The 27,277-nt window shown below is 50.1% G+C and overlaps 2 protein-coding genes and 1 pseudogene across 7 annotated transcripts; 2 read left to right on the top strand and 1 right to left on the bottom strand.

The window, feature by feature from the left end:
• Positions 1-14: 14 nt before the first annotated feature.
• On the bottom strand, positions 15-21,465 carry PLIN3 (perilipin 3). Of its 6 annotated transcripts, none has more exons than XM_033134824.1 (9): positions 21,367-21,465; positions 19,597-19,661; positions 18,877-18,958; positions 14,968-15,166; positions 14,713-14,795; positions 12,834-13,131; positions 7,788-7,987; positions 5,618-5,743; positions 16-915 (listed from the first exon to the last, which is right to left on the bottom strand). In XM_033134824.1, the coding sequence occupies exons 3-9, from the start codon at positions 18,940-18,942 to the stop codon at positions 574-576; spliced, it is 1,314 nt and encodes a 437-aa protein (XP_032990715.1). In that variant the 5' UTR covers positions 18,943-18,958; positions 19,597-19,661; positions 21,367-21,465; the 3' UTR covers positions 16-573. The 6 variants fall into 6 exon arrangements, with proteins under 6 accessions (XP_032990711.1, XP_032990715.1, XP_032990712.1 ...); XM_033134821.1 differs by having other exon boundaries at positions 17-918; XM_033134820.1 differs by lacking the exons at positions 19,597-19,661; positions 21,367-21,465 and adding an exon at positions 15,287-15,383 and having other exon boundaries at positions 15-915; positions 18,877-18,964.
• LOC117038145 (heterogeneous nuclear ribonucleoprotein A1-like) lies at positions 1,726-3,171 on the top strand. Its single transcript, XM_033134825.1, has one exon. The coding sequence runs from the start codon at positions 1,985-1,987 to the stop codon at positions 2,747-2,749; it is 765 nt and encodes a 254-aa protein (XP_032990716.1). The 5' UTR covers positions 1,726-1,984; the 3' UTR covers positions 2,750-3,171.
• Positions 19,674-27,193, top strand: LOC117038527 (uncharacterized; annotated as a pseudogene).
• Positions 27,194-27,277: the final 84 nt, after the last annotated feature.

Below are 27,277 nucleotides of genomic sequence, written 5' to 3'. Positions count from 1 at the left end.
GCTGGGAACACACACACGGACATGGCTTGTACTTAGCTGCAGGTAAACTTTATTAAGGCAACACTGAAGCTGCAGGCACCTACGGCTGGCCAGGCCGTCCTCAGCCCCCTTCTGCACTAGAATGTGTCTCGGTAGCTCCGCCTCTACCCCATCCCAGGATGCCCACTTCACAGACCAGAAGTCCAAGTCCGTTAGCTAAAGACTGATGACATCCGGGTCCCTTAATGGAGAAAAGCAAGTGGGATAGAAGAACTATATCCGTGGCTTTTAAGAAAGAAAGAAAGGAAAAAAAAAAAAAGGAAAAAAAAAATAAGGGTCCTTATTTTTTTTTTTGGAAGTTTCTAGAAAAACAAAAAGTTTGGAACCTTCTAGAGAAATTTTTTCCAGAAACCTTGCACTAACAACGGATGAGGTGAGGCTCAGATGTGCTTCCTCTTGGCTCAGATAGGGGGAGGGACTGGTCTGTTTGGAGGGCCCCAGCTCCCCAAGGTGGCAGCTGAGATGAGTAGGGGGAGCCAAGAGGTCCACCCATCTCATGGAGGGACGGAGCCCCAAGCCCCCTTCTTGTTTATCCTACTTCTTCTCCTCTGGGGCTTTCTCAGCCACGCCGGGGGCGAAGGGTCCCACCAGCCAAGTGACGGGCGTGTTCTGGGCCACATACTCGACCATGTGGTCCAAGGCCTCCCGGGCTTTAGTTACTCGCTCACGGCTCTGCATCAGGACGCTGCTGGACAGGTCCTGGAAGGAGTGGATGCCGGAAAAGGTGGCTTGGAGGTCCTCCACCTGGCGGCGAGCCTGCTGCGCCTGGTCCTTCACGTGGCTGGGCAGCCCCTGGATGCTGGACCCCAGCGAGGCGCAGGTGGCCTGCAGCTGCTGGGCAATGTCACGGAACATGGTGAGCGTCTGGGACTCGACCTGCTGAGGAGACAGAGTGGGGAGGGGGCCATGAGGACCACTGCTTTGGGGGACACCAGATCCAAAGCCCGGAAAATAAGAACTGGGGTTCTACCGCCAACCTTTAGCAAACCCTTCCACAGGGATGCCACCTAGCATGATGGTTCCGAATATCAGCTCTGAGTTTTGAACCATGAGGTGTACACCAGTCAAATGGAAAGACAGGCACAGACGTTTCTCCAAAGAAAATACACAGATGGCCAATAAGCATGGGAAAAGATGTTTGGCTTCATCAGCCGGCAGGGAAATGAAATGTAGCTCAAACCCACAATGAGATACTACTTCACACCCACCGGGACCACGAGAATCAAAAAGACAGACAATAGGGGCCAGCCCGGTGGCTCAGGCAGTTGGAGCTCCGTGCTCCTAACTCCGAAGGCTGCTGGTTCGATTCCCACATGGGCCAGTGGGCTCTCAACCACAAGGTTGCCGGTTTAATTCTTTGACTCCTGCAAGGGATGGTGGGCTCTGCCCCCTGCAACTAATAATTGAACACAGCACCTTGAGCTGAGCTGCCGCTGAGCTCCCGGATGGCTCAGTTGGTTGGAGCGCGTTCTCTCACCCACAAGGTTGCCAGTTTGACTCCCGCAAGGGATGGTGGGCTGTGCCCCCTGAAACTAGCAACGGCAACTGGACCTGGAGCTGAGCTGTACCCTCCACAACTAAGACTGAAAGGACAACAACTTGAAGCTGAACGGCACCTTTCACAACTAAGATTGAAAGGAAAACAACTTGACTTGGAAAAAGGCCTAGAAATACACACTGTTCCCCAATAAAGTCCTGTTCCCCTTCCCCAATTAAAAAAAAAAAAAAAAGAGAGATACATTCGTTAGATCACTCCTTTCTGTCAGTGGACGCCGCCGAGTAAGCATCGTTAAAGTCACCCCTCCCGCGGTCGTCCTGTCTAAGTCAGAGTCTCCCAAAGAGCCTAAACAGCTGCGGAAGCTCCTCATCGGAGGTTTGAGCTTTGAAACAACCGATGCGAGTCTGAGGAGCCGTTCTGAGCAATGGGGACTCAGACTGCGTGGTGATGAGAGGCCCAAACACCAAGCGCTCCAGAGGCTTTGGGTTTGTCACCTATGCCACTGTGGAGGAAGTGGACACAGCCATGAAGGCAAGGCCACACAAGGTGGATGGAAGAGTTGTGGGACCAAAGAGGGCTGTCTCAAGAGAAGATTCTCAAAGACCTGGTGCTCACTTAACTGTGAAAAAGATTTTTGTCGGTGGTATTCAAGAAGACACTGAAGAACATCACCTAAGAGATTATTTTGAACAGTGTGTGAAAACTGAAGTGATTGAAATCATGACTGACCGAGGCAGTGGCAAGAAGAGAGGCTTTGCTCTTGTAACCTTTGGTGACCATGACTCTGTAGTCAAGATTGTCATTCAGAAATACCATCCTGTGAATGGTCACAACTGTGAAGTAAGGAAAGCCCTATCTAAACAAGAGATGGCCAGTGCTACATCCAGTCAAAGAGGTCGAAGTGGTTCTGGAGACTTCGGTGGTGGTCGAGGAGGTGGCTTTGGTGGGAATGACAACTTTGGTCGTGGAGGACACTTCAGTGGTCGAGGTGGCTTTGGAGGCAGTCGTGGTGGAGGAGGATATGGTGGCAGTGGGGATGGCGATAATGGATTTGGTAACGATGGAAGCAATTTTGGACGTGGTGGAAGCTACAACGATTTTGGCAATTACAACAATCAATCTTCAAATTTTGGACCCATGAAAGGAGGGAACTTTGGAGGCAGAAGCTCTGGCCCCTATGGTGGTGGAGGTCAATACTTTGCCAACCCATGAAACCAAGGTGGCTATGGTGGTTCCAGCAGCAGCAGTAGCTATGGCAGTGGCAGAAGGTTTTACTTACTGCCAGGAAACAAAGCTTAGCAGGAGAGGAGAGCCAGAGAAGTGACAGGGAAGCTACAGGTTACAACAGATTTGTGAACTCAGCCAAGCACAGGGGTGGCAGGGCCTAGCTGCTACAAAGAAGACATGTTTTAGACAATACTCATGTGTATGAGCAAAAAACTCGAGGACTGTATTTGTGACTAATTGTATAACAGGTTATTTTAGTTTCTGTTCTGTGGAAAGTGTAAAGCATTCCAACAAAGGGTTTTAATGTAATTTTTTTTTTTGCACCCATGCTGTTGATTGCTAAATGTAATAGTCTGATCATGACGCTGAATACATGTGTCTTTAAAAAAAAAAAAAAAAAAAAAAGACTGACAGTAACAAGTGTTGACAAGGAAGGGGAGCAATCAGAGCCCGCAAAGTGGCTTGTGGTGCAGTCACTTTGGAAAACAGACTGGTGGTTCCTCACATTGTTAAAATATAGTTACCACGTGACCCAGGATATTTATATATTCCTAAATATCCACCCAGAAGAACATCCACACAAGAACCTGTACACAAATGTTCATAGGGGCATTATTCACAACAGCCAAAAGAGGAAACAACCCAAGTGTTCATCATCGGATGAATGGATCAACACAACGTGGCCTGTCCACATACTGGACTATGACTCAGCCGTGAAAAGGAGGGAGGCGCTGACACTCGCCACAGCCTGGATGGACCTTGAACACATGGTGCTCAGTGAGAGAAGCCAGACACACAAGGCCACAGTGTGTGATTCCATTTATGTGAAATGTTCAGAACAGGCACATCAGAGACAGGAAATAACTAGCGGTTGCCAGGGGCTGGGGAAGGGGGAGGGGGAGCGACTGCTGATGGGGACTAGGCCTCCTTTTGGGGTGATTAGATTGTTCCAAAAGGATTGTGGTGAGAGTCACACGACCCTGTGAATACAGATGGTCCCCAACTTACGATTTTTCGACTTTACGATGGTGCGAAAGCCATACACATTTAGTAGAAACCGTATTTCGAATTTAGATTTTGGATCTTTTCCCGGGCTAGCGACAGGCAGTACGATACTCCCCCGTGACACTGAGCAGTGGCAGCCGCGAGACGACTGTGCCCAGCAGTGTCTGAGCACGTTTACGGAGGCTGGGCTATCTGCGGTGTTCCGTAGGTGAGTGTATCAGATGCGTTTTCCACTTATGGTATTTTCAACTTACGATGGGCTGATCGGGACATAACCCATGGTGAGTGGAGGAACATCTGTGTACAAAACCACCACTGAATTGTACACTTTAAATGGGGGAATTGTTCAGTATGCAAATTATAGCTCAGTACAAGGCATTTTTATATTTCAAAATTGTTTTTTGAAAAGTTAAAAAAAAAAAAAGAGGTCTGGAAGAACGTTGTAGGCAGAAGTTGTAAGCGGTGGGGGAGCCTGCAGTTTAGATCAGATCCTTAAAAATTCCCCGTGCTGGGGAGATCAGAGCAGGCAGGAGGCAGGACTGCCCTGAGCGCTGTCAGCTGAGGCCTCTGGACTTGAACGTGGCAGGGAGGTGCCGACGAGTCTGTATCTTCTGGCCGCTGTGTTCAGCAGTTGGCGGAAGAGAAGCAGGTTTAGGTGGTTTGTGTCTGAATGCTGAGCTCTTGTGCAGTTGTAGAGATACTCCTATCTTTATAAATATCACTTTTGTAACACTTATTATATGCTTTACGTATCAACTCATTTAATCTTTCATATATATGTATATATATATATACACACATATATGTATGTGTGTATATATATATATACATATATTATATATATATATAACTCACCTATCAGAAAATTCACCCTTTTAAGTGTACAACTCTGTGGTTTTTAGTATATTCACAACGTTGTACAACCACCGCCTCTAATTCCAGAACATTCCGTCACCCCCAAAAGGAATTCCCTCCCCATCCCCTCCTCCCCTAAACCCTGGCAACCACATATCCACTTTCTGTCTCCGTGGACATTTCACGTAAATGGAATCACATACTGTGTGGCCTTGTGTGTCTGGCTTCTTTGACTGAGCATAATGTCCTCAAGCTTCGTCCATGTCGTGTGTCAGTGCCTCACCCCTTTTTATGGCTGAATAATATTCCACTGTATGGGTGGGCCACGTTTTGTTCATCCATTCATCCAGCAGTGGCTGTTTCCACATTTTGGCCATTGTGAATAATGCTGTTGTGAACATTCACGGACACATTTAGCTCATTTCATCTTAAAAACCCTGTAGAAGGTCCTCTGTCCCATTTATAGACGGGGAAACCAAGGCCCAGAGAGGTTAAGCTGAGAAGCTCTAGTGTTAGTACAGGCTTAAGACTGGGGGGAAGGGGTGTTGTTCAGAATGAGGCATGAGAATTTGTAATGTGTTGATTCCATGAAAGCTGCGACGAGTGACAGTACAAGTGGCAAAAGTCAGAGCAGGGTATAAGAGGCCAATGGTTGCGATAGATTGGAGGGACCAGAGAAAGCTAGAAGTAGTTACTAGGGGACAGGTGGGTGAATATGAAGGACTCGATGGGACAGTGAGATGGGGAAGAAAAGTTTTCAAGAGTTTCAATTTAGCAGGTTGAGACACATTATCAAGTGTCCCAGATTCATAAGCAACAGCCACACCCAAGAGTGAAAAACTAGGCAGGCTTCCTGGAGGCAGTGTTGGAGGGTCCTGAAGGCAGTTAATGGGAGGTGAGGCTGGGAGAAGCGTTCCAGGCAGGTCGGTCCAACAGAGGTGTGGAGAGAAAAGTCAAGCCCCAAGCACCCCATGCCCTCCTCCCAATGGGTACCTCTGGCTTCGCTGGGTCCCCCTCTGTGCCCTGGAGCTGCTTCTGGTTCCAGTTGAGCCACATTTGATGTAGTTTCTCCTGACCCTCCACCAGCTTCTGATCGACTCCCTGCTTGACGGTTTCCATCTGCAGCAGGAGAGAGAGTGGTGAAAAGGAGGTTGTTTCCATGCATCCCCAAGCAGCCCGGAGAGGGGGGTTCCAGAAGGAGCCTGGGGAGTCCTCCTTTTATCTGAGATAAAGGAAGGGGGTGTGTGTGCTGTTTTCACACGAATTTTCTGTAGGAACTCCCATTTCATCTGTTTCTCCCCCTCCCCTTGCAGCTGGGCCTGGCCACATGTCTGGCTGTGGCCAACAGAACATAAGCAGACAGAAGTAGAGGCTTAAAAAGTGCTTGCGAGGGGTTTGTACTCAGCCTTGAAAAGGAAGGACATTCTGACACCTGCTACAACATGATGAACCTGAACCTGGAGGACATGATACTCAGTGAGATCAGCCAGACACAGAAGGACAAACACTGTGTGATTCCACTCACAGGAGGTCCCCAGAGGAGTCAGAGTCATAGAGACAGGAAGTAGATGGTGGGGCCAGGGGCTGGGGGAGGGGAGGGGAGTGAGTGTTTAATGGGGACAGAGTGTCAGTTTGGGAAGATGAGGAAGTTCTGGAGCTGATGGTGGGGATGGTTGCACAACAGTGTGAGTGCACTTAATGCCACTGAGCTGGACAGTTACAAATGGTTATGACAGTAAATGTTAGGCTATGTGTGGTTTACCACAATTAAAAATTTTTTTAAAAGAGAGGACATATATAACAGCAGAGAAAGTAAAGAGGAAATCATAAGAATTTAACTCTATAGAGAACAGAAAAATAAAAAACTGGTGTGTGGGGTCGATTCGACTTTAAAGAGGCAGGGGAAACATGTGGGGGGAGGGAAGTATTCCGAATCTTGATTTTGGTGGTAGTGATATGTTCTATTTGTATTTATAAAACTCCTCAAACGGCATACTTAAAAAAGGGTGATTTTTAATGTACCTTTTACCTCAGTGAAACTGACTTTAAACGAGACAAAAAGTGCTCACAGGCTCTCAGAGCAGCTGAATTTGGATCTTTCCCCGGTGAACAGTACGCAGCGCTTCATGGGCATTCTTCAGGGGAAGAGCCTGAGCTAGCTTGCTGGAGGGGGAGCCCAGCCTCCAGCCAATCTGTCATGGGCTGAATCGTCCCCCCCAAAGTCATGTTGAATTCGGGTTGAAGCCTAACCCCCAGGACCCAGAATGTGAACAGGAAGTTCAGGAACGGAACTATATTTGGCGATCGGGTTGTGAAAGAGCTAATCAAGATAAAATGAGGTGATGAGGGTGGACCCTAACAGGGCCGGTGTCCTCGTAAGGAGCGATGAGGACACAGACATGCAGAGGGAAGCCCACAAGAGCACGTGGGGAGAGGATGGCATCTCCACGCCAAGGAGCGAGGCCTCAGGAGAAACCAGCCCTGCCCACACCTTGATCTTGGACTTCCTGCTAGGGTTTCCAGGTGGGAATTCCTGCTGTTCTCAGGAAATTTTTTGCTTTCCCCTTCCCAAATTCCGAGATATAAACTGTTTTCTGTTCTCCATGATGAATCGTTTCCACAAAGTGACGGTCAATACTACCAACCACCTGGGTTCAAGGAGCCGATTTTCCCGATTTCCCAACCAACTTTTCTCGGGATTCAGGAACGGAAAAGCGAAAAAAAATTCTAGAGAACAGGTGGGAATTCCTGTCTGGAAACTCTAGCGATAAATAGGAAAAATGTCTAAGAGATACATTGTGAGTAGTATGTTTGTCCCATTGTGGGTATTGCTGGGTTCAAGGACTTGATTTTCCCGATTTCCCGATCAACTTTTCTAAGGATTCAGGAACGGGAAAGTGAAAAAATTCCTGAGAACGGGCAGGAATTCCCACCTGGAAACCCTACTTCCAGCCTCCACTACTGTGGGATAATACATGTCTGTTGTTTAAAACCCCCACCTATGGGGCACTGCTATGGCGGCCCCTGCAACTCATTCAGGACCACAGCCCCTTGAGCGAGCCCAGGCACGTGCAGAGTGGTGAGCAATAAGCCACTGGGTTTGAGGAGGGTTCACGAACGAATGCTGCTGTGCCACGCCCCCACGCCACTGGCGGGGCCTCACCAGGCTGAGCGCCTGTGCCAGCTGCAATAGGGCCTCCTGGGCCTTCTGCCTGGTGTGCTGCAGTTTCCCCAGCGAGTGTTCGTAGGCCCGCTGGCGCAGCCGCTCTGACAGGGAGCCCAGACGCACGAAGTAGCTCTGCTCCTGCCGCTGCTGCTGCACAGATGCGATGTCAATGCCCTCCAGGGATGTGGCGAGGCGGGCTGCAGGGGGGAGGCAGGAGAAGCTTCATGAAGGCCCAGACACAGGCAGGGCATGCAACCCAGGCGCATCCCCCCGCCACTAAAGCATGTGGCCCTGGATTGCATGGACCACCCGAGTTTTGCAGGTCTGAGAATTGCAAGCCTTGAGGTATCAGAGTGAAGGATTTCCCTGCCTTAGTTTTCCCTATCTGCAAAATGGGTATGATGGAAACCAAGCTTATCAGGATTAAGAGGCCTCAGACTAGCATGAGGGTCTGTTCTACGGGCCACCTCCAGTCTGTCTCCGATTTTGTATGACCTGTGAATACAACAAAGCACGTTCATTACATGTTGGCTTTGGCTGCTTTCAAACTACAACAGTGGCCTCTTGGCTTCCGAAGACGAAAATACTTATTATCTGGCTCTTTACAGAAAAAAGTTGGCTGATCCTGTATTAGTGCCTGAGACAAATTAATAGTGGCCAATTTTTCACAACATTTTAGGTGTTTCATGGGCATTCTTGTTAAATCTTAACTCTGTGACGGAGGCTCTGTTCTCCCGGTTCTACAGTTGAGGAAACTGGGGCCCAGAGAGGTTAACTGACTTGCCCAAGGTCACACAGCTCGGAAATAGCAAGTTAGGATTTGAATCCAGGCCGTCTAACCAAGACACCACACAAGAACATCTTAATAGCAGCTAAGTCAGTACTATTTAGTCCAGAAAGTGCTCATGAAGACAAGACAATATGGAAAACTGCCTATCCTGATAATTTTGTCCTGTTCCTTTTAAACTTTAACATAGTAGTTATAAATTTGAGCTTTGTAAGTAACCTGATCTCAGTTCGAATCCAGACTTACTAACTCACTGGCTTTATGATGCCCCACGATGGCAGGGGGGCTGCAAACTATGGCCCCTGGGCCAAATGCCACCTACCTTTATAAATAAAGTTTAATTGGCACACAGTCACACCTATGCATTTACCTCTTATCTATGCTTTTGGGCTTTGATGCGTAGTTCCACAGAGACTGTATGGCCCCAAAAGCCAAAAATATTTACTATCTGTCCCATTAAGAAAATGTTTGCCACCTCATGGTCTCTATGCAGAAGTGATTTTGCCAGTAAGCCTCAGTTTCCCCTTCTGTATGACCATCCAAGTCAGAGCTGCCTGAAGTATGAAATTTGGACTACCTTATACTCAAAAAGACATACAAATGAATGTTCAGTTATTTTTATTATCTATTTATAGCAGGTTTTCATTTATAGTGATAACGTTTCCTTTCTAAAAGAATCTGGAAAAGTTAATTTAAAGATCAACTTTATGGGCTGGCCCAAGGGCTCAGGTGGTTGGAGTGCTGTGCTCCTAACGCCGAAGTCGCCGGTTCGATTCCCACACGGGCCAGTGAGCTGCACTCTCTACAGCTAAGATTGTGACCAATGGCTCTCCCTGGAGCTGAGCTGCCCTGAGCAGCGGAAGGTTGGTGTGAGCTGCTGTGAGCTGCTGTGTGCTGCCGTGGGCTACCGCGTGCTGCCAGCAGCAGCTGCCAGAGTGGCCGGCGGCCAGAGTGAGCGGCCGGCAGCCGGTGTGAGCCGACAGATGACCAGTGACCGACTGCCTCAGCTTGGGGGAGCGTAAGACTCATAATACCAGCATGGGCCAGGGAGCTGTGTACTACACTACTAGACTGAGAAACAAAGGCTTGAACCGGAGTTGCGGGGGAGGCGGAAGAAGGGGAAAAAAAGAAAAGATCAACTTTACATAAACAATACAGGGAATATAAATGTATGACCAAGATAACGTGAGAGATGCTGCAGTCAGACAGGAACAGCAGCACTGTTGTAATGATTAAGTGGAATCTCCATTTTAGCCCCGTATTTGTGCCTCTCTGGGTTAGGCACTGCTCCAGAAATGAAAGATAGTGGAAGATAAAGCAATACAATCCCACGTGCTCTATCGATCTGTTGCACAATCAAGGTAAGCCTCCATTCAGGGGAATTCAGTTATTCCTATAAACGTTAGAAATTCTGGAACAACATACTCTAATCCAGGAATTTTCTGTGCGGGGCCAGAGAGTCAATATTTTTGGCTTTGTAGGCTATACTGTGCCTCAGTTAATCAACTCTACCACTGACAAAATGCAACCATAGACAAAATGTAAATGAATGGGCGTGGCTGTGTGCCAATAAAACTTTAATTACAAAAGAGGGTGATGGGCCAGATGTGGCTTTAGAGTTGGCTGGCAAAGAGACGTCATGTCATGCAAGAATCACTTCATGCTGACATTTAAAAAACTGAACAAAAAACAAAGACATAGGACACTTCGAGGCAGCAAAACAAAAGCCTGCATTTTGAGAAAAACAGTTCCTCCCTATTCTCCCACCACAGGCGGCTTTGCAAAGCGCAATCCAAAACCAGCAACACTTTGAACCCATTCCGCTGATGTCCAGAACTTCCCCATGGCTCACTGGGAACCCCAGAGCTCTGCCCTTAGAAGTGAAACCAGCATTATAATTTAGGCCAAGGATATCTGGCAGCGTCCTGGCGTGTCTGAGGAAGCTGGCAGGGCCCTGTGGAAGAGGCAGGTGCTCTAAGCAAAGGGAAGAACCCTGGGGAGTGGGGAGGAGGGCTGCTGTCCTAGCCCAGGCCCCCGAGGAGCACACCTAGTTCTAACACAGCACTGCAACATCTCATCACATTTTCACCTACAGACCACCCAGTACCTTAAGCACCGCTCTGCTTAGTGACTTTATCCTTAGGGGACAGACACAGATAATCTAAGCTGCTCAGAAGGATCTGTTCTCCCAGGCTGTGGCTCCCAGACCTGGCTCAAGACCTTCCTCCCAGGAGACCCTGCTTCTGCAGCTTTCAGGGGCCGAGACCCAAAGCTGAGTCTCACTCAGGCTGAGCCCCCACTATGGGCTGGCAGGCATTGAACTTGGGGTTCGGCAGGGAAGACATCAGCCAGGTCCCATCCTCCAAGAGGTTCAGAGCTGGGTTTTGGAAACTCAAAGGACAAGTGACATACTACACTCAAGCCACGTGCTGCAGAGCTGAAGATTGTCAGGGCCTCGTAGAACATTGAGCTTCTCCAAAAAGCAAGGGACCTCCCGTTTCTGCTGAGGATTCTCAGGGAGAATCATGGGGACTCACAGCCAACAACTCAAGGGGGGGGCTCCAAGACAGCCAAAAACAATGGGACAAATGAATTGTCAAAATAAATGTGTTGGATTGGAATATGTTGTGTTAATCCACGCGTGCAAACCTATAATGTAAGAATTCACAACTGACCCGTGAAGGGCACTGGTGAACCAGCTCACGATGCCCAAATAAAGGGGGAAATGTTAGCCGTTTGCCCTGCTTTTCCTCAATAAACTGTACCTACGGGTAATCAAAACGGCAGAGAAATTTCTCCATGGAAGTTTCCCAGCTATGGAGAAAAAAGTGACACTTTCAATAGCGACCCGTGGCAATCCCAAACGGAAAAAGAAACGCAGGTAATGATTAGGAGCTGTTCACTCACTAGGGAACCACACGATTCCATTTACATGAAGTTCTAGAACAAAGTGGCAATTCTCATCTGGGAGGTGATTCTGCCCCCGAGAGGACACTGGGCAAGGTCTGGGGACATTTGTGGTGGTCACGACTGCGTGTGCTCCTGGCACTGAGTAGGTGGGGGCCAGAAATGCTACTCAGCACCCCCAGGGCTCAGGACGGCCCCACAGAGTGACCTGGACCCGAATATCAACAGTTGGGAAACCCTGATCTAGTCTGTCTTCAACTTTTTCCAGTTCTCCCAGATGTTTGGCTCCTCATCAAACAAACCAGTTCTGGTCAGTTGGCCGGGGTCGAGCAGCGGCTGCCCCCTGGACAGAGCAGGTTGCCTAGTTACTCGCAACTCTCACGGGCCATTGCTGCTGTCAGCATTGGAGTTGGCAACGCTACGGGCACGCTGGAAGTCCCTGGCATGTGTGCACAAGAGGGCCAGCTCTTGAAATGGAGTCAAGACCCACCGCAAAAGTCGTGGGTATGAGAGAATGAATACAGACCACAAGTGGGACTGGGTGCTTTGGTGCCAATGGTTTCATTCGTCTTCATTCCTTGCCCCCACCTTGTCTAGCCCCCTTTTTCGCCAGCTTGGACCTGGGCAGTTGCCTCTGCCCTGGTCCCTTAGCTTCCACCTTGCCTCCCAGTCTGTCTCTTCCCCAAAGCAGCCACGAGAGGGCAACTGTGAGCCCCTGAGTTAGGTCTGAGGCCTCCTCTGCCCACAGCCCTTCCTTGGGGTAAGGAGCCAGTCCTCCCTGCCCAAACGGCCCCGGCATGACCTGCCTCCATCCCCTCCATGCCCTCCTCTTCCTTACTCTGATCTGGCCACCGGGGGCTCCTTGCTGTTCCTCCCACATACCAGGCAGGGTCCTCCCTCGGGATGAACTGTGCCCTTCTCCCAGGACCATTCTTTCCCTAGACATCCAGATGGCTCGCTCCCTTCCACCTTCAGTTCTGTGCTCAAATGCCACCTTCCCATGAGGCCTCTTAAAATACAACCTCCCTCGTCTATCCTGTGTCCTGAAACCTCCCGTCCCTCCTCAGCCAGCTCTTTTTTCTCTCAAGCACTGGTCATCGATTCCACAAAGCAGAAGCTTCCATCTTGCTCACTGCTGTGTCCCTGTGTCTAGAATAGGGCCTGGTGCTCAGCAGGTGCTCAAATCCCTCAGGAAAATCACTCAGACTCTCCTCTGTCCTTCCCCTTCCCCGCCAGGCATTTATTTGTTCATTTAAATATTCATTCAAACAGACAGACTTGGGGTGGCCAAGAGGAGACCCAAGTGGGAAGGTCCGGGGAGGGGTCCCTGGCCCGTAGGCTGCACTCACCCAGCTCGGAGTCCGTCATGGGCAGGTGGTTGTCCATCCACTCCTCCGATTTGCCCAGCACAGTGTCCACCCCACTCAGCACCATCTGGCCCACACGGGACCCCATGACCGACTGGACACCACTGGTCACCATGGACTTGGTCATGTCCATGCCGCTCTGCATGGCTCCTCGGGTCACGTCTACCGCCCCTGTCACTCGGGTGGTCACCGTGCCCTTGGCGCTGGACATGGTGTTGGACATGGCTTCTCGGGCCCCTGACACCTTTGACGACACGAGTTCCTTGGTGTCTGCCAGGACCTATGAGACAGGCCAGCATCAGCATCTCTGCATTCTACATGGATGTGGTCCACCCACGCAATGGAATATTACTCAGCCTTAAAAGGGAAGGACATCCTGACACACGCTGCACCGTGGATGACCCTGGAGGACACGATGCTCGGTGAGATAAGCCAGACACAGAAGGACACACACTGTGTGATCCCACTCACAGGAGGTCCCCAGAGGAGTCACATTCACAGAGACAGAGTGGATGGTGGGGCCAGGGGCTGGGGGAGGGGAGGGGAGTGAGTGTTTAATGGGGACAGAGTGTCAGTTTGGGGAGATGGAAAGTTCTGGAGATGATGGTGGGGACGGCTGCATGACAGTGTGAATGTGCACTTAATGCCACTGAGCTGGACACTTAGAAGTGATTAAGATGGTGAATTTTATGTTGTAGAAAAACTAATATAACTTGTACACAAATGTGAATGACAATATTATTCGTAATAGCCAAGAACTGGCTAAAATGTACTAAACGTCCTACAATGTCCATCAACAGATGAATGGACAAAACGTGGCCCATCCACACACCAGAGTATTACTCGGCCATGAAAAGGAAGGAGGCGCTGACACTCGCTACAACGTGGATGGACCTTGAACACACGGTGCTCAGTGAGAGAAGCCAGATACACAGGCCACAGTGTATGATTCCATGTATGTGAAATGTCCAGAACAGGCAAGTTCACAGAGACAGGAAGTAAATCAGTTGTTGCCAGGGGCTGGGGTGTTTGATGGGAAGGAGATTAAGAGCTAAGGGGTGTGAAGTTTCTTTTTGGGGTAATGAAATATTCTAAAATGGATGGTAATGGTTACAAATTAAAAGTAGCTATTTAAATTTATAATAATTAAAATTAGTAACGGAGTTCCACAGTCACACCAAACACATTCTAAGGTCTCAGTAGCCTCCTTTGATTGGTGGTTTCCACATTGGACAGTGCAGAGAAAGAACATGGACATCAGAGAAAGTTTTACTGGACAGTGCTGAGCTAGAAGGACCTTCTTTAAGAGGGAAGGGAGGGCCTCTGAAGAGGCACGATTAAAACAGAGACCTGAAAACCGGGTCCACAAAGAAGGAACCGCACATGCAAAGGTCCTGGGGTAGGACTGAACTGAGTGCGTTCGTTGTCTTCCCCCACCTCCACAGAATGAAAGTTCCATGAGAGCAAGAACTGTTTCCATCACTGTGTTCAGTACATACGGGCACTGATGTTACAAAACACCAAATATGGAGGTCAGCATTGGTGGAGTGAAGCAAGTGAGGTGGGTGATGAGGGCAGGGAGCCAGGGAGGCAAGATCATGTAGGGCCAGGTGGGCTGTGAGGAGGGCTTTGGCTTTTTCTCTGGGAAAGGTGAGAGACACAAGGGAATTTTGAGGAGATCGGGCTGGCATTTAGAACATTTGTCCACCTGCCCAGTGGGAAATAGACGCGGGGCGGCAGACAGAAGAGGGACCAGGGAGTACGCTGTCACACTGTCTATTCTAGGTAAGGTGGACCACAGACTCAGTACCTAGCTAGGCCCCTGTCCTCACAGGGGCTCCCGATGCTGGAGGTCTGTTACCTTCTCCGTCTGCTGCTGTAGGATGGGCAGGTTCTCTTCCAGCTTATCCAGCCCCTTGTGGGCGTATTCACTGGCTGTTGCAACTGCAAAGGTGGGGCCAGACAGAGCTATTCATATGATGGTTACTGCGCCTGAGCATCCCTTGGGGTCCCGGGAAGGTTAGTCGCTGCAGGTCTGGGGAACAGGGCCAGGGGTGGGGCAGACCCCCCCAAACAGCCGGGAGGGGAGGCTACATGCGTTCGGGGCTTCACTCACTCTGGGGCTCCAGCTTGGACAGGATGGGTTGGGCTCCGCTGACGGCGGCTGCTGTGAGGGTCTTCACGCCTTTCTCCGCCACATCACAGACGGTCTTGACGTGGGGGTAGCTCTCCTTGGTGGAGGTGTAGGCCGCTGACACCATGTTACAGGTGGAGTTGATAAACGGCATGTTGGCCACGCGGCCCACCACGCTGGGCTACAGGGGGAGAAGCAGCTGAGACTGGTTGGGCTGGGGGTGGGGAGGCTGGTGGCGCTGGGCCCGAAACTCAGGGTGAGTTTTGCTCTCACTCCCGGCCAGGGAAGTGGCTCAGCTCACCCTCTCTTTGCATCCACGCGGTTGCACAAGCCAGGAACTTCGGGTTTCTCCAGGTGCTTCCTTTATCTTAGCTCTGGAGCTCATTGGTTTGACACCACTGTGTGCCAGGCAGTGACAAGAGACAAGAACCCCACTCTCACAGAGCTTAGGGTCTAAAACTGGGGTCGGCAAACGGGACCACAGGCCACGTCCAGCCCACAACCTGATTTTTTTATTCTTGTCTGTTTTTTCTAAGAGCTTTATGAGATCTAGTTCGCATGTCATATATTTCGTCATTCTTAAAGTGCACAATGCAGGGGTTTTTAGTGTATTCACAAGGTTGTACAACTATCACCACTAATTCCAAGATATGTGCATCACTCCATATCCACTAACAGTCACTCACTCATTCTCCCCTTCCTCCAGCCCTGGCAACTACTAATCTGCTTTCTGTCTCTAAGAATTTGCCTACTCTGGCCATTTCGTATAAATGGAGTTATACATTCTGTGGCCTTTTTTGTCTGGCGTCTTTCACTGAGTAATGTTTTCAAGGTTCATCCATGTAGTAGCCTGTATCAATGCTTCATTTGTTTTAAAAATTGTAGTAAAATGTAGATAGCCGAAAATGTACCATTTTAATCGTTTTTAAGTGCACAGCTCAGTGGCATTAAGTGCATTGTTGTTCAACCGTCCCCACCACCCATCTCCAGAACTTTTCCATCTTCCCAAACTGACACTGTCTCCATTAAACACTAACTCTTTATCCCTCCCAGCCCCCGGCACCACCAGCTACTTCCTGTCTCTATGGATTGGACTCCTCTGGGGACCTCACGTGAGTGGAATCACCTAGTTTTCATTTTGTGTCTGGCTTATTGTGCTGACCAGAATGTTCTCCAGGTTCATCTGTGTGTCAGTATTTCATCTCTTTCTATGGCTAAATAATATTCCATTGCTCCCCGGTTATAAAGTCTCATTGACATGCAGCCAATTGACACACCTATTCATTCATACACGGAATATGGATGCCTTCACGCTACAAAAAATGGAACTGAGTAGTTGCGACAGCCCTTCTGGGCTTCAGTTTCCATAAAATGGGAAATTGGTCCTGTCCTGGAGCTGCAAAGATGATGCGTGTAAAGACACTGGCAGAAGAGTTAACTCTCACAGGCGCTGTTCATAGAACTTAATTGCCCGTCCTGGGAGATGGGTAGTGTCACTCTAGTTTTACGAAAGAGTAAACTGAGGCCAAGTCACCCAAGATCACAAAACCAGTAGGTGGCAAAGCTGGGCCTTGGACTTGGGCCGTCTGCCTCCAGGCTATGTGGTCTCTTCAGAATTTAATAATAAATTTACCACAGGCCTAACAATTTCACTCCTGGAAACCTACCCTAGAGATAGGAAAACACACGTGTACAGACTTGTGCTTGAATGTTCTGAACCTCAAGAAGGAATATATATACCAGAAGGACTCCTTGTGGTGAACTGGGCCCAAATTTACAATCAAGAGTCCAGCAGCCATTGTTGACAGAGGCCCCTCATGTGCACTGCATTGCAGGGAAAAGCCACAGACTGAGGGACCAAGGCTCCTACACTGCTCCTGAATGCTCAGCCAAACACTTTAAAGGAGTCTGTGGAATTGTTTTTCGACCAATGGGCTGAGACTTGCCCCATCCAATTGGAGCTGCGAAGCTATTCCTCATTTGCATCTTTATCAACCAATCAGAGTGGCTCCATAGTGGCCAGTCAGGACGCACAATTCTGACTAACCAGGACAGTGCTATGTGGCCCAACCAAACTGCAAATTTGGTTTCCTCATTTGCATAAAAATGGACCAATCAGGACCAGGATGGGCACTCGATCACACTTTTGGTTTCCATTAGAGGCTGTGTTTCTGGTTTGCAAACTGTTCACTTGAATGAAGTCTCTCCTTTTACTGCACCCCAGATTAGGGAATCCTATTGGCATTAGATTGGTGGCAGCGACTTTCGGTTGACAGTTAAAGGCAGCCTTATTCATAGTGGCTAGAACTGGAAACAACCCCAATGTCTATGAATTGGTAAGTAGATAAAAGAATATGCAGTATAAAATATGTTTTAAAAAACATGTAGCCTCCAAATGGCCAAGACACTCAAAATCACAAATCATTTAGAGAGATGCAATTCAAAACTACAATGAGCTACCACCTCACACCCCCACACGTGTTAGGATAGCTGCTATAAAACAAAAACAAAAACAGAAAATAACAAAGAGCTGCTGAGGATGTGGACAAATTGGAACCCTTGTGCACTGTTGGTGGCAATGCAAAATGGTGCAGCTGCTGTGGGAAACACTATGGCAATTCCTCAAAAAATAAAAAATAGAATTACCATATGATCCAGCAATTCTACTTCTGAGTATACAGACAAAAGAACTGAAAACAGGGTCTTGAGGACATATTTGCACACTTACATTCATAGCAGCATTATTTATAATAGCTTATAATGTGCAAGCAACCCAAGTGTCCACTGACAGTTGAATAGATAAACAAAATGTGGTCCATCCATAGAATGGAGTGTTATCCAGTCTTAGAAAGGAAGGAAGTTCTGATTCCTGCTACAATGTGGAGGAAACTTGAGGACATTTTGCTCAGTGAAATAAGCCAGACACAAAAGGACAAATCCTGTACGATTTCACTTATGAGGTTCGTAACAAGGAAGGCTTTTTTTATAAAATGATTTTATGATTCCACTTACATGAAATATCCAGAATAGGTAAATCCACAGAAAGCAGAGTAGTAGTTGTCGGGCTGGGGGAGAAGGTAATGGGAGTGACTATTAATGGGGATGGGATTTCCATTTGGAGTGATGAAAAAGTTCTGGAATTAGGTAGTGGGGATGGTTGCACATTGCAAATTTTCTTAATGCCACCGCACTGTACTCTTTAAAATGGTTAAAATAGTATATTTTTATGTTATGTGTATTTTACCTCGATTTTAAAAAAGGAATGAAGCAATTTCATGCTACATGGAAGCCATACACAAAAGGGTGTCATCTTATGTTTCCTTTTAACTGAAATATCCAAAATAGGAAAACCCATAGAGACATAAACTAGATGAGTGGTTGCCAAGAAGGAAGGGGGAATGGGGAGTGACTGCCAGTGGGTATAGGGTCTCTTTTGGGGGGAGATGAAAAATGTTCTAAAACTGTATGGTGGTGATGGCTGCATAACTTGGTAGTTTACTAAAATTCAGCGAGTAGTACCCTTCATAAGGGTGAATTTTATAGTATGTGGATAATACCTTAATAGTTTATTAAAAGGGGCCTTTATTTAAACTGCAGAGAGGGGAGAGGAATAGGGACGGACTTCCAGGAAGGAGATCCCTAAGAGAACCTCCAGAGGAAGGGAACATTTAGTTTGGGGGGAGCCAGGCAGTTTCAAACAGTGCCCCTGTTCTCCCAAGAGCCTTTGAGCTTCCAGGTTCTCCTGCCCTGTTATGAGTTTGTCTGCTGGCTGTCCACCACCCATTCGCAAAGATATCCCTTGACCCCCATGTGCTGCCAGCAGCTCCCTGGCTCCTTGCCACGGAACCATGACGTGGCTACCTCACCCCATAAATCCCAGTGCTTCCTCACCTGCTGTACTGGTTCTTCTGCTGTCACTGGGGTGCTGGCAGGGGCTTCTGTCTCGTTGGTAGACATTTCTCAGAAGCACGCACTGTAGACAGATGGACTAGTCAGGATACAGTCTACCCTGCCTCTCCTTCTAGGGGGAAGTCCAGGTTCATACCTGCCCTCTGACCCCCATTTGTGAAAGCCCCGCCTCTCAATCATTAACATGGACCTGTGGGCCTGTTGAAAAGCAGGTGCTGACTCAGCAGGGTCAAGAGCCTGCATTTCTAACAAGTTGATCTGGGGGCCACACCTTGAGAGGCAATGTCAGGGTACAGCCAGCCCCTCCCAGGGATCACCTGTATCAATACTCCAGAGAGACACCCATGGTGCAAAACCTCTGCATGACAATTTGCCAATAGCTACCAGGTTTCAAGAGGAATCTTCCCTTTGACCCACAAACCTCTTGTGGGTCTTGAGGACTATCCCACACTTGTACTGCCACATGGACAGAGGCGGGTGTTCCTGTGTGGGTCACAAGACACTGTTAACCTGGTTGCCCAGCAGAAGGGGAATAAAGAAAATAAAAGGCTAGCCAAGTGCCTGGGAAAAGAATGGAAATTGACATGTAATTGACCTGGATCAAGATATTGTTAAGACACAAAAGGTATGAAGGGGCAAAAGTGTTTGTTACATTGGCACAGAATCTTTAAAGAGACACAGGAAACTGTTAAAGGTTGCCACCTTTCAGGAAGGAAGATCGGATAGCTGGGGCGAACTTCTGACTTGAGCCAGGTATGTAATATTACCTGTTCAAAAAAAAAAAAATGAAGCTTAAAAAAGAAACTGTTAGACCATTAGAAACTGTTACAGAGACCAAACTGTTGAGAGGCCTAGCCCCACTGCAGGCCAATCAAGTCAGACTCAGGGGTGTGGGAAGGGCGAGGGAGGTTCCCCAGGTGAGTCTAATGCACACATTTGCAGGTGAGAAAGGAGTCACAGGTGTGCTCCATTTGCCTGGCCAGGTGAGATGACATGCATAGAAGATCGTAGCACTAGATTCCAGGAGTCCCACCTCTGCCCATGCTGCGCTATGTTGAGCAAGGAGATTCCTCTACCCTAGTCTCAGTCTTCTCACCTGTAAAATGGGGCTAATGGTCATGCCTGCCTTAAGGCTGGTTCCCCAGGTAATTCTGGGGTGAGCCTGTTGAGAGCTCCTGACCTTGATCCTGAGTTTCCTTCCAGAGGACAGGGGCCCAGATGTGTTTCACCGTCCTCCAAGTGGAACCTAGTGTTTTGAGAGCACCACTTCTAGAGTCCAAACTGGGTTTTCATCCCAGCTTTGCAGCTCACTAGCAGTGGGAGCTTGGGAAGGCAGCACCCTGCCCTCGGAGCCTTGCTTGCCACATCTATACAATGGGGATAACCGCTCCTAGCTCAGAGTCTCTGCAGATCAGAGGAGAGAGGCTACACATGTGGAGCTTAGCCTGGCACAGAAGAGTTGCACCCAATAAACATCCATATCGCATCACTCTGGCTGCGGTGTACAAAGGGTGAAGCCAGCCAGGAAAGAGCGTCCTGCTTACTGCACAGGTCCCCCAACTGGGAAGTGGATGAGGAGACAGCCTGCCCCTGGTGATCACCTGACTCCCGTTATTTCCCTTACCTTCCTCAGAGCCTGAGCTCACCTGGGCAGCTTAGAAGTCCTCCCTCCCATCCCCTTTGCCCATCAATAGCTCGAGGAACCGGTTTAACCAAGAGTAAACATTGCAGATGTCAGTTCCAGCTACCAGAGAAGAGCAGGCTGCAACTGGTTGGAAGCGCGCAGCCGTCCAGCTGCAGGCAGGATACGCTAAGATCCGAGATCCAAAGTTCCCAGAGACCAAGGACCCAGGCCCGGCCCTTCACTTCAGTCCTGACAGAAGTCCCAAGGACTCAGATAAGGGTAGGCCTTCCCTGACGCCATCCTGGTCAATCCGCTGGCCACACCCACCCAGGGGAAGGGGCGGGGTTTGCCTGCGACCTCCCCACTGTCAGCTGGGGCAAGAGCCCCAGGCGGAAAACCCATTTGCAGGGGAGGGGCTGTGCTAGGCAGAAGGACAGCTCCGGGGTGAGTAAGGGTGCGGAGGGCTGAAGTCCCAGGGAGGGCGGGATTCCCGTGCAGGATGGGCTTCGGCTTACCTCCGAACTGAGTTTGCAAAGAAAGCACACTTTAAATTTGGAGAAGTAGTTTGGGGCGGGGGATGTCTCCCCCACTTGATGCTGCCACTTCTAGGGGCTTTTTCGCAACTCCCCCCGAAAGTCTCAGGAGTAAAGTTTGAAAATCTAGGCTGCTCCAGAAGTTGGACTGGGGTAGGGGAGAGGGGTGCTCAGCCCGGGCTGGAGGCCCTTCCCCCCGGCCGCAGAGACCAGCAGAGTCCCTGGGAAGGCCTTCTCCGCCCCTTCCTCCCGTGGGGCGCCCCAGGACTTGGCGGGCACCGCCCCCCACCTCAATAGGGCACCCCTGCCTCTCACCGCGGTCAGCAGGACGTCCCAGGCGCGGCGGCCACGACTTTAAGGCCAGCTCCAAAACCGTCTTGGACCGGGCCAGGGCCGGCTTTTATACTGGGGGGCGGGCGCCCGGGAGTGACGGGCCGGAGGACCAATTGTGTTGGGGGCAGCCAGGCCACGCCTGTCTCCGGCCCGGGACGTTGGAGTCACAAGTGAAGTCCAGGAAGGGCCGGACTTGGAGTCGGTGGGCACGCGCCCCCTGTGTCCCTGGCTGGGGGGGAACCGTGTAGAACGCCAGATCCAGCCAAGGGCGAACTGGCCCCACGTAGTGACTCTATGAACTTGGTCCTGGGAGGTGAGTGTGACCCTGGGGTCCCATGGGTCCTCTTTTCTCCAGTAGCCAAACAGGCTGTGAGAACTCAATGTTCAGGGGCCACGCTCCCACCCTGGGCACAAGACTGAGGGAAACAAACCCCACCCAGCATTAATAAACAGCTTTAACCACAGCTGTGGACAGATATTCAGTGCCTTCTGCCCACCCTGACCTGTATAGTGCCACTTAATTCTCCAATGCTATGTGTCCCTTTGTCTCCATTTTACAGAGGAGAAAACTGAGGCACAGAGATGGGCTACCAGGGGCAATGCAGGGACCAATTCCTGGATCTCTGACTCCTGGATCAACCCCTTCCTGAAGCTGCACCCACTCGGGTTTTTTTTTTTGTTTTCTCCCCCCAAAAACTAACATCTATCCTCTTGGTCTATAAACCAGGTGTCAAATTCAGATGTCCCCAGGGGCCAAGTAGGAGGTAAATAGGGCGTCAGTATACCCTGCCTAGACAGGCAGGGCGTTGCCCTGTGGAGGCTCACCAGGGATTCATAGATCCACAGGAATTCCAGACTAGAAGCAGTGTCCTGTCTCTTAGAAAACTGCTGGGCCAAGTAAAACCCAAGTGGGGCCTCATGCAATCCAGGGGCTACCAGTTTGCCACCTTTGTTAAATGATGTGGGTTGAGGTCGGACTTCCTGGAACCTCCAGAAAGAACTTGGAAAAAAATTTGATGTCTGTGACTAAGTGTAATTTTTTGAGAGGGTCTAACCTTGCGCTGTGCAGTAGAGCTTTCTGAGCTGTTAAAGGTCCTAGAATTCTGCCGCATCCAATATGGTGGTCACTAATACCATATGGCTGTTGCACACCAAGACACTGAATAGTCACATTTAAGTAGCCACATGCAGCTTGTTAGATTTGCAAGTGAGTCAGACCCCAAAATGATTTAAGCAATAAACTATAACAGACACAAGTTTCACATTTGCTTGCAGGTCTTTTTTCTACTCGTTCATACATTCCACAATTTCTGTTGAGCTGATGAGTTGGGCACTGGGGACACAGCAGTGAGTAAAACAGATCCTGGCTTTGTGGCGCTCACCACCTGGTAGGAGAGACGGACAATAAACAAGATAAGTGAGTAAAATGCATAATGGGTCAGGTGATGGCAAGTGCTAGTGAGAAGAAAAGCGAAGGACTGGGATCAAGAATGTGGGGGCTGCGACTTTTAATAGGGCGGTCAGGGGAGGCCTTTCTGCGTGCCATTTGAACACTGAACTCCTGAGGGAGGAGAGGAAGGAGCCATGTAGAAATCTGGGATGAGTGTTTCTAAAGAAGGAAACAGCATGTGCTAAGGCCCTGAGGCTGGACCATCCCTGGTGAGTTGGAGGTGCAGCCAAGATACCAATGTGGCTGGAGCAGAGTGTGGGATGGGGAGAGCTGGCAGAGAAGGGGTCAGGGATGTATAGAACTCAGGGAAGTGAAGTGCCTTATTCAAAGTCACATAGCTTGAAAGTCACAGGGAGATATGCCTGGTAACCTTCAGCTTCCAAGCGGCCTTCAGTGCTGGGATGTGGTCAAAATATTCGTGGTTTAGGGGCTGTAACCCAATTCTGAATTGGAAAATAAAGTCCTGGTGATTTTGCCCCACATTTTCTGAACAAAATGACAATCATGCTCACTTCCTTCCCTGGTATGGGGATCAACCCCCAACTCTAGTCCCCTGTGAGTGCAGTCAGGGTCATTTGCCACTGCACATGTGCATATATGGGTGGGGGAGGGGAAGGAAAGGGCAGCTACAGCACTCCCTTTCCACCAGCACTGCCCCCTCCTCCCGGAAGCCTTCCTGCCTGCCTCCCCGAGTTCTCCCAAGCTAGGTTTGACAGATACGATACAGGATGCCTAGTTCAATTTGAATACATTTTAGTCAACAATGAATACATTTTAGGGGTATAGCACATGCGGTATTTGGGATATACTTATACTGAAAAATTATTCATTGTTAATCTGAAATTCAAATGGAGCTGCTGGGCATCCTTTTTGTTTTGTTGGTTTTGCTAAATCTGACATCTCTGCCCAGTCACGTCTTCATGGAGACCGTCACCTCCCAACCTTGGGGGAAGCTCCTGGAGGGCAATACTTGTCCAGGAGCCCCAGGGTGGGAGGTAAGACATAGTTGCTGTTTTCTGAACAGTTTCCTCCTCCTCCCTCTCCCTCACCCCCTCCTCCTCCTTCTCCCTTCCTCCTCCGTTTCCCCTCCTCCTCTTCCCTCCTCCTTTCCCCCTCCCCTCCCTCTCCTTTCCCTTCTCCCCTGCTCTTTCTCCTCCTCTTCCTCCTCCCCGTTCTCCCCTCTTTCTCCTCTTCCTCCTCCCCTCCACCCCCTTCTAGTGGGAAGGCTCAAAACTCCAGTTCTTTTCTATTGAGTTTAGGGGAGGGAGAGGCAGGCCAGTGTTGTGCCACAAGGTGGCGCTGCTGGTTCCAGATTGGTCTTTGCCTGGTCCAGGTGTCAGTCCACGTGTCTGCCCTCTGACCCTTCCCTCTGTCCATCTATGTGTCAAGCATCTCCTAATATGTGTGAGCTGTGTCAGGCCTGGCCTTGAGGACCCAGTGATCAGTGGATATTCAGCCATTCAACAAACAATAATTAAGCACCTCCAATGTGCCAGGCCTGTGCAACCTCGTGGGCACTCATAGTCCAATGGGGAGACACACATGGGACCAGCAGGGCCACGTTAAGATGTTTGCGAGCCTGAGGCGTTTTGCCACTGCAGGTCCCTCCCTCCATGAAAAAATACTGCAAATGGTTTTTTACAGCTGACTTGGTATTACTTTACTCATTTTTTTTCCTTCTGATTTACAGAGAAATTAAAGTGAAACCATTCTGTAGGTCCCTAAAAGTGTTGTGAGCCCTGGGTCTCCTGTGTGATGGATGAGTTGGCTCTGGTGACCAAGTAGATAAAATAGAGGGTGATGAGTGCAGTGAGGGGGGTTGCACAGGCATGGTGGAGCCCAGAGGAGATACTGGCCCCAGGTGGGTGGGGGGTCGGGAGGCCCTGGAAGGCTTCCAGGAGGAGATGGTATCTAAGCTGAGCCCTGAGAGATGAATAGGGGTCAGGCAGGTGAAAATACTGAAGAGCTGTTCCAGGCAGAGGGAACAGAGAGTGTGATGGTGCAGAGTGAGGCTGGAGGGCAGAGCATGGTGGGGACAGGGGTGTCAGGAAGGAGAAATGGAGTTAGAGTTAGGTTGGCAAGGGCCAGGCTGACTGAGTCCTGAGGGCACTAAGGAGCCACAGAAGGGTCTAGAGCAAGGTCAGCAAGGGCAGGTTGGAGCATTTGAAAGATCTCTTGGGCTGCCCTGTGGGTAAAGACCTGAAAGAGGAAAACAAGCCCATCTGCTTCAGGTGAGTCTTGAAGAAAAGGTGGGACTTAAGGAGGACATTCCAGGCACAGTGATGTTTATTCATTCAGGAAGTATTTATTAAGTGCCTTGTGTGTGCCTTGCTGGGGATATGGCAGTGAACCAGACAGAGAAAATCCCTGCCCTCATGGAGGGAGATGGACCAGATACAAAACTACAAACTACATATTATATAGTATGGTAGAATGTGGTATGATCTGTGGAGAAAAATACAGCAGGAAAGGGGGAGAGAGAGTCAGGGTGGTTTGCGATTTTAAATAAACCTAGACAAGGGAGATCTCACTGAGAAGGTGTGGGGACAGAGCCCCAAAAAGCAGTTTCCAGGCTCTCGGCCTCACATAGGAAGGTGCTGGCTCAGGGAGTAAATGGCCATCGACTGTGATCAAATGGCCATCAGCTGTGGCTAGTTGGCCGTCAGCTGTAACCAGTGAGCCATTGGGCACTAATATAACTGCCGTGGCTAGGCTAGCAGAAAATGGGGGGCTAGCAAGAAGATGGTGGCTGAGTCTGCAAGCGGCGCAGTGAGGGTTGAGAATTGTGTGGCTCCTGGTTCCTGTGTCTCCAACCCAGCCGCCAGCGAGAGTATAGTGGTATGACTCCCCTACCTATGGCTCTGTGGGTGTTCCTTTTTGGCCTCACCATGTCCTGCGTTCTTATGTGGGGAGCGGGAGCTGAGACACCCCAGGCCGCCCCGCACGACACATGGCGCTGTGAGCAGGGTCTCCCGCACGACAGAAGGTGATATTTGAGCTAAGACCTAGAGGAGGGCAGGCTGCTAAACTGTGTGGCTCTCTGGACAGGGTGTGCTCCAGGCAGTAGTAACAGCTGGTGCAAAGGCCCTGGGGCAACGCTGTGCCCAGCATGTTGGAGGAACAGCTTGGAGGCCCAGGTGGCTGGAGCAGAGTGAGTGAGGGGGAGAGAGGGAGGAAGGGAGTGCAGGGAGGTACCTGTACAGGACCTCAAGGGAAGTGGGGAGCACTTGGGCTTTTACCCTGAGGAAGGTGGGAGCCCTGGAGGGCTGTGGGCAGACAAGTGACAGGACCTGACTCAGGTTGGGGCGATGGCCCATGCCTGGGGTCCTGAGAGAGCAGAAATCTTTTGGGAAAGCACAGCTAGGTGAGGAAAGACCATAGTGTGGTGGGGGCAGGTGGGAACTGATGGCTTGTGGCGGGGTCTGCAGGGGGTGGGGCAGATGGGAAAGAGACTGTAGAGGGACAGTGGACAGGCCATGACTCAGAAGATGAAATTGGGGTGGACCTTTAGCTGGAGGCCCTGGGGTGTGTGTGGGGGCAGGGATAGCGGGACCATCCCTGAAGCTGGGACCAGACAAGGAACAAGTTTGGGGGGGACACTGGTGAGCTCAGTTTTGCCTCTCCGAGAGCCACTGGCCTAGGATGGCAGACTTACCACGTAAAAATACAGGATACCCAATTAAATATGAATTCCAGATACACAGTGAATACTTCTAGCGTAACTATGGTCGAAATACTGCAAAGGACATACTTATGCTAAGAAATTACTCTTTTACCTGCGTGTCCTGTATGTTTTTCTGGCAGCCCTACCCTGGCCATGGCAGGCCTGCCCATTTCCCCTGGCTGCAGATCCAACCAGTGGGTAGACAGCCCGAACAACTGGGGCCCCGTGGCCAGAAGGCAAGGTTTTGTCTCCTCAGGCACGCTCGCTGCAGGAAGCCGGGGTCTTTTAACATGCAGGCCCTGGCCTGTCCCGCCCCCCCCCCACTCCCACACCCCCTCCCCCCGCCCTCATGGCGCCAGCTGTCCACTGCCCCCTGTGTGGTGGTGGCAACAGGCTTGGGGGAGGGGAGATGTGTTAAGACCCACTGTCCCATGGGCCAAACCCTTCCAGGCCAGGCTGTCCCACAGCAGGAAGTCCTCCACGTGGCCTTTGTCCCCGTGGTGGCCTGTCCAGCTCAGAACCAGACATCTGAGGCCCCCTGTCCTTTCTGTGAAGTGCTCTGGGCAGAGGAGGCAGACTTCCTTGTCAGAAGGTACCGGAAGGACAGAGGCCTGAGGGTGGCTGACCAGGAACTCATCATCACCTCTCTGGGCTGCAGCCACCACCCCCCCCCCCCGCCACTGCCCCCACACTGAGCGGCCTTGTCTGAGGTGGCCAGGCTTGGCGGCTCAGGACATGGCCCTCCGAGTGCCAGCTGCCAGGATGTGCCAGTCACGTTG

This window comes from Rhinolophus ferrumequinum, chromosome 18, assembly GCF_004115265.2.
Source record: "Rhinolophus ferrumequinum isolate MPI-CBG mRhiFer1 chromosome 18, mRhiFer1_v1.p, whole genome shotgun sequence".
NCBI lineage: Eukaryota > Metazoa > Chordata > Mammalia > Chiroptera > Rhinolophidae > Rhinolophus > Rhinolophus ferrumequinum.
Note: the sequence above shows the minus strand (reverse complement) of the source record. Positions and strands in the feature narration are given on the sequence as shown.

Bases quoted from the DNA above. Each gene is read 5' to 3' on its own strand.
- LOC117038145 (XM_033134825.1), top strand. From the start codon at position 1,985: ATGAGAGGCCCAAACACCAAGCGCTCCAGAGGCTTTGGGTTTGTCACC.
- PLIN3 (XM_033134819.1), bottom strand. From the start codon at position 15,370: ATGAGCTCCAGAGCTAAGATAAAGGAAGCACCTGGAGAAACCCGAAGT. The intron at 14,796-14,967 runs GTGAGTGAAGCC...CCACCTTTGCAG, and splicing joins GTCCAAGCTGGAGCCCCAGA to TTGCAACAGCCAGTGAATAC. The intron at 5,744-7,787 runs GTGAGGCCCCGC...CTCCTGCTGCAG, and splicing joins TGGCACAGGCGCTCAGCCTG to ATGGAAACCGTCAAGCAGGG.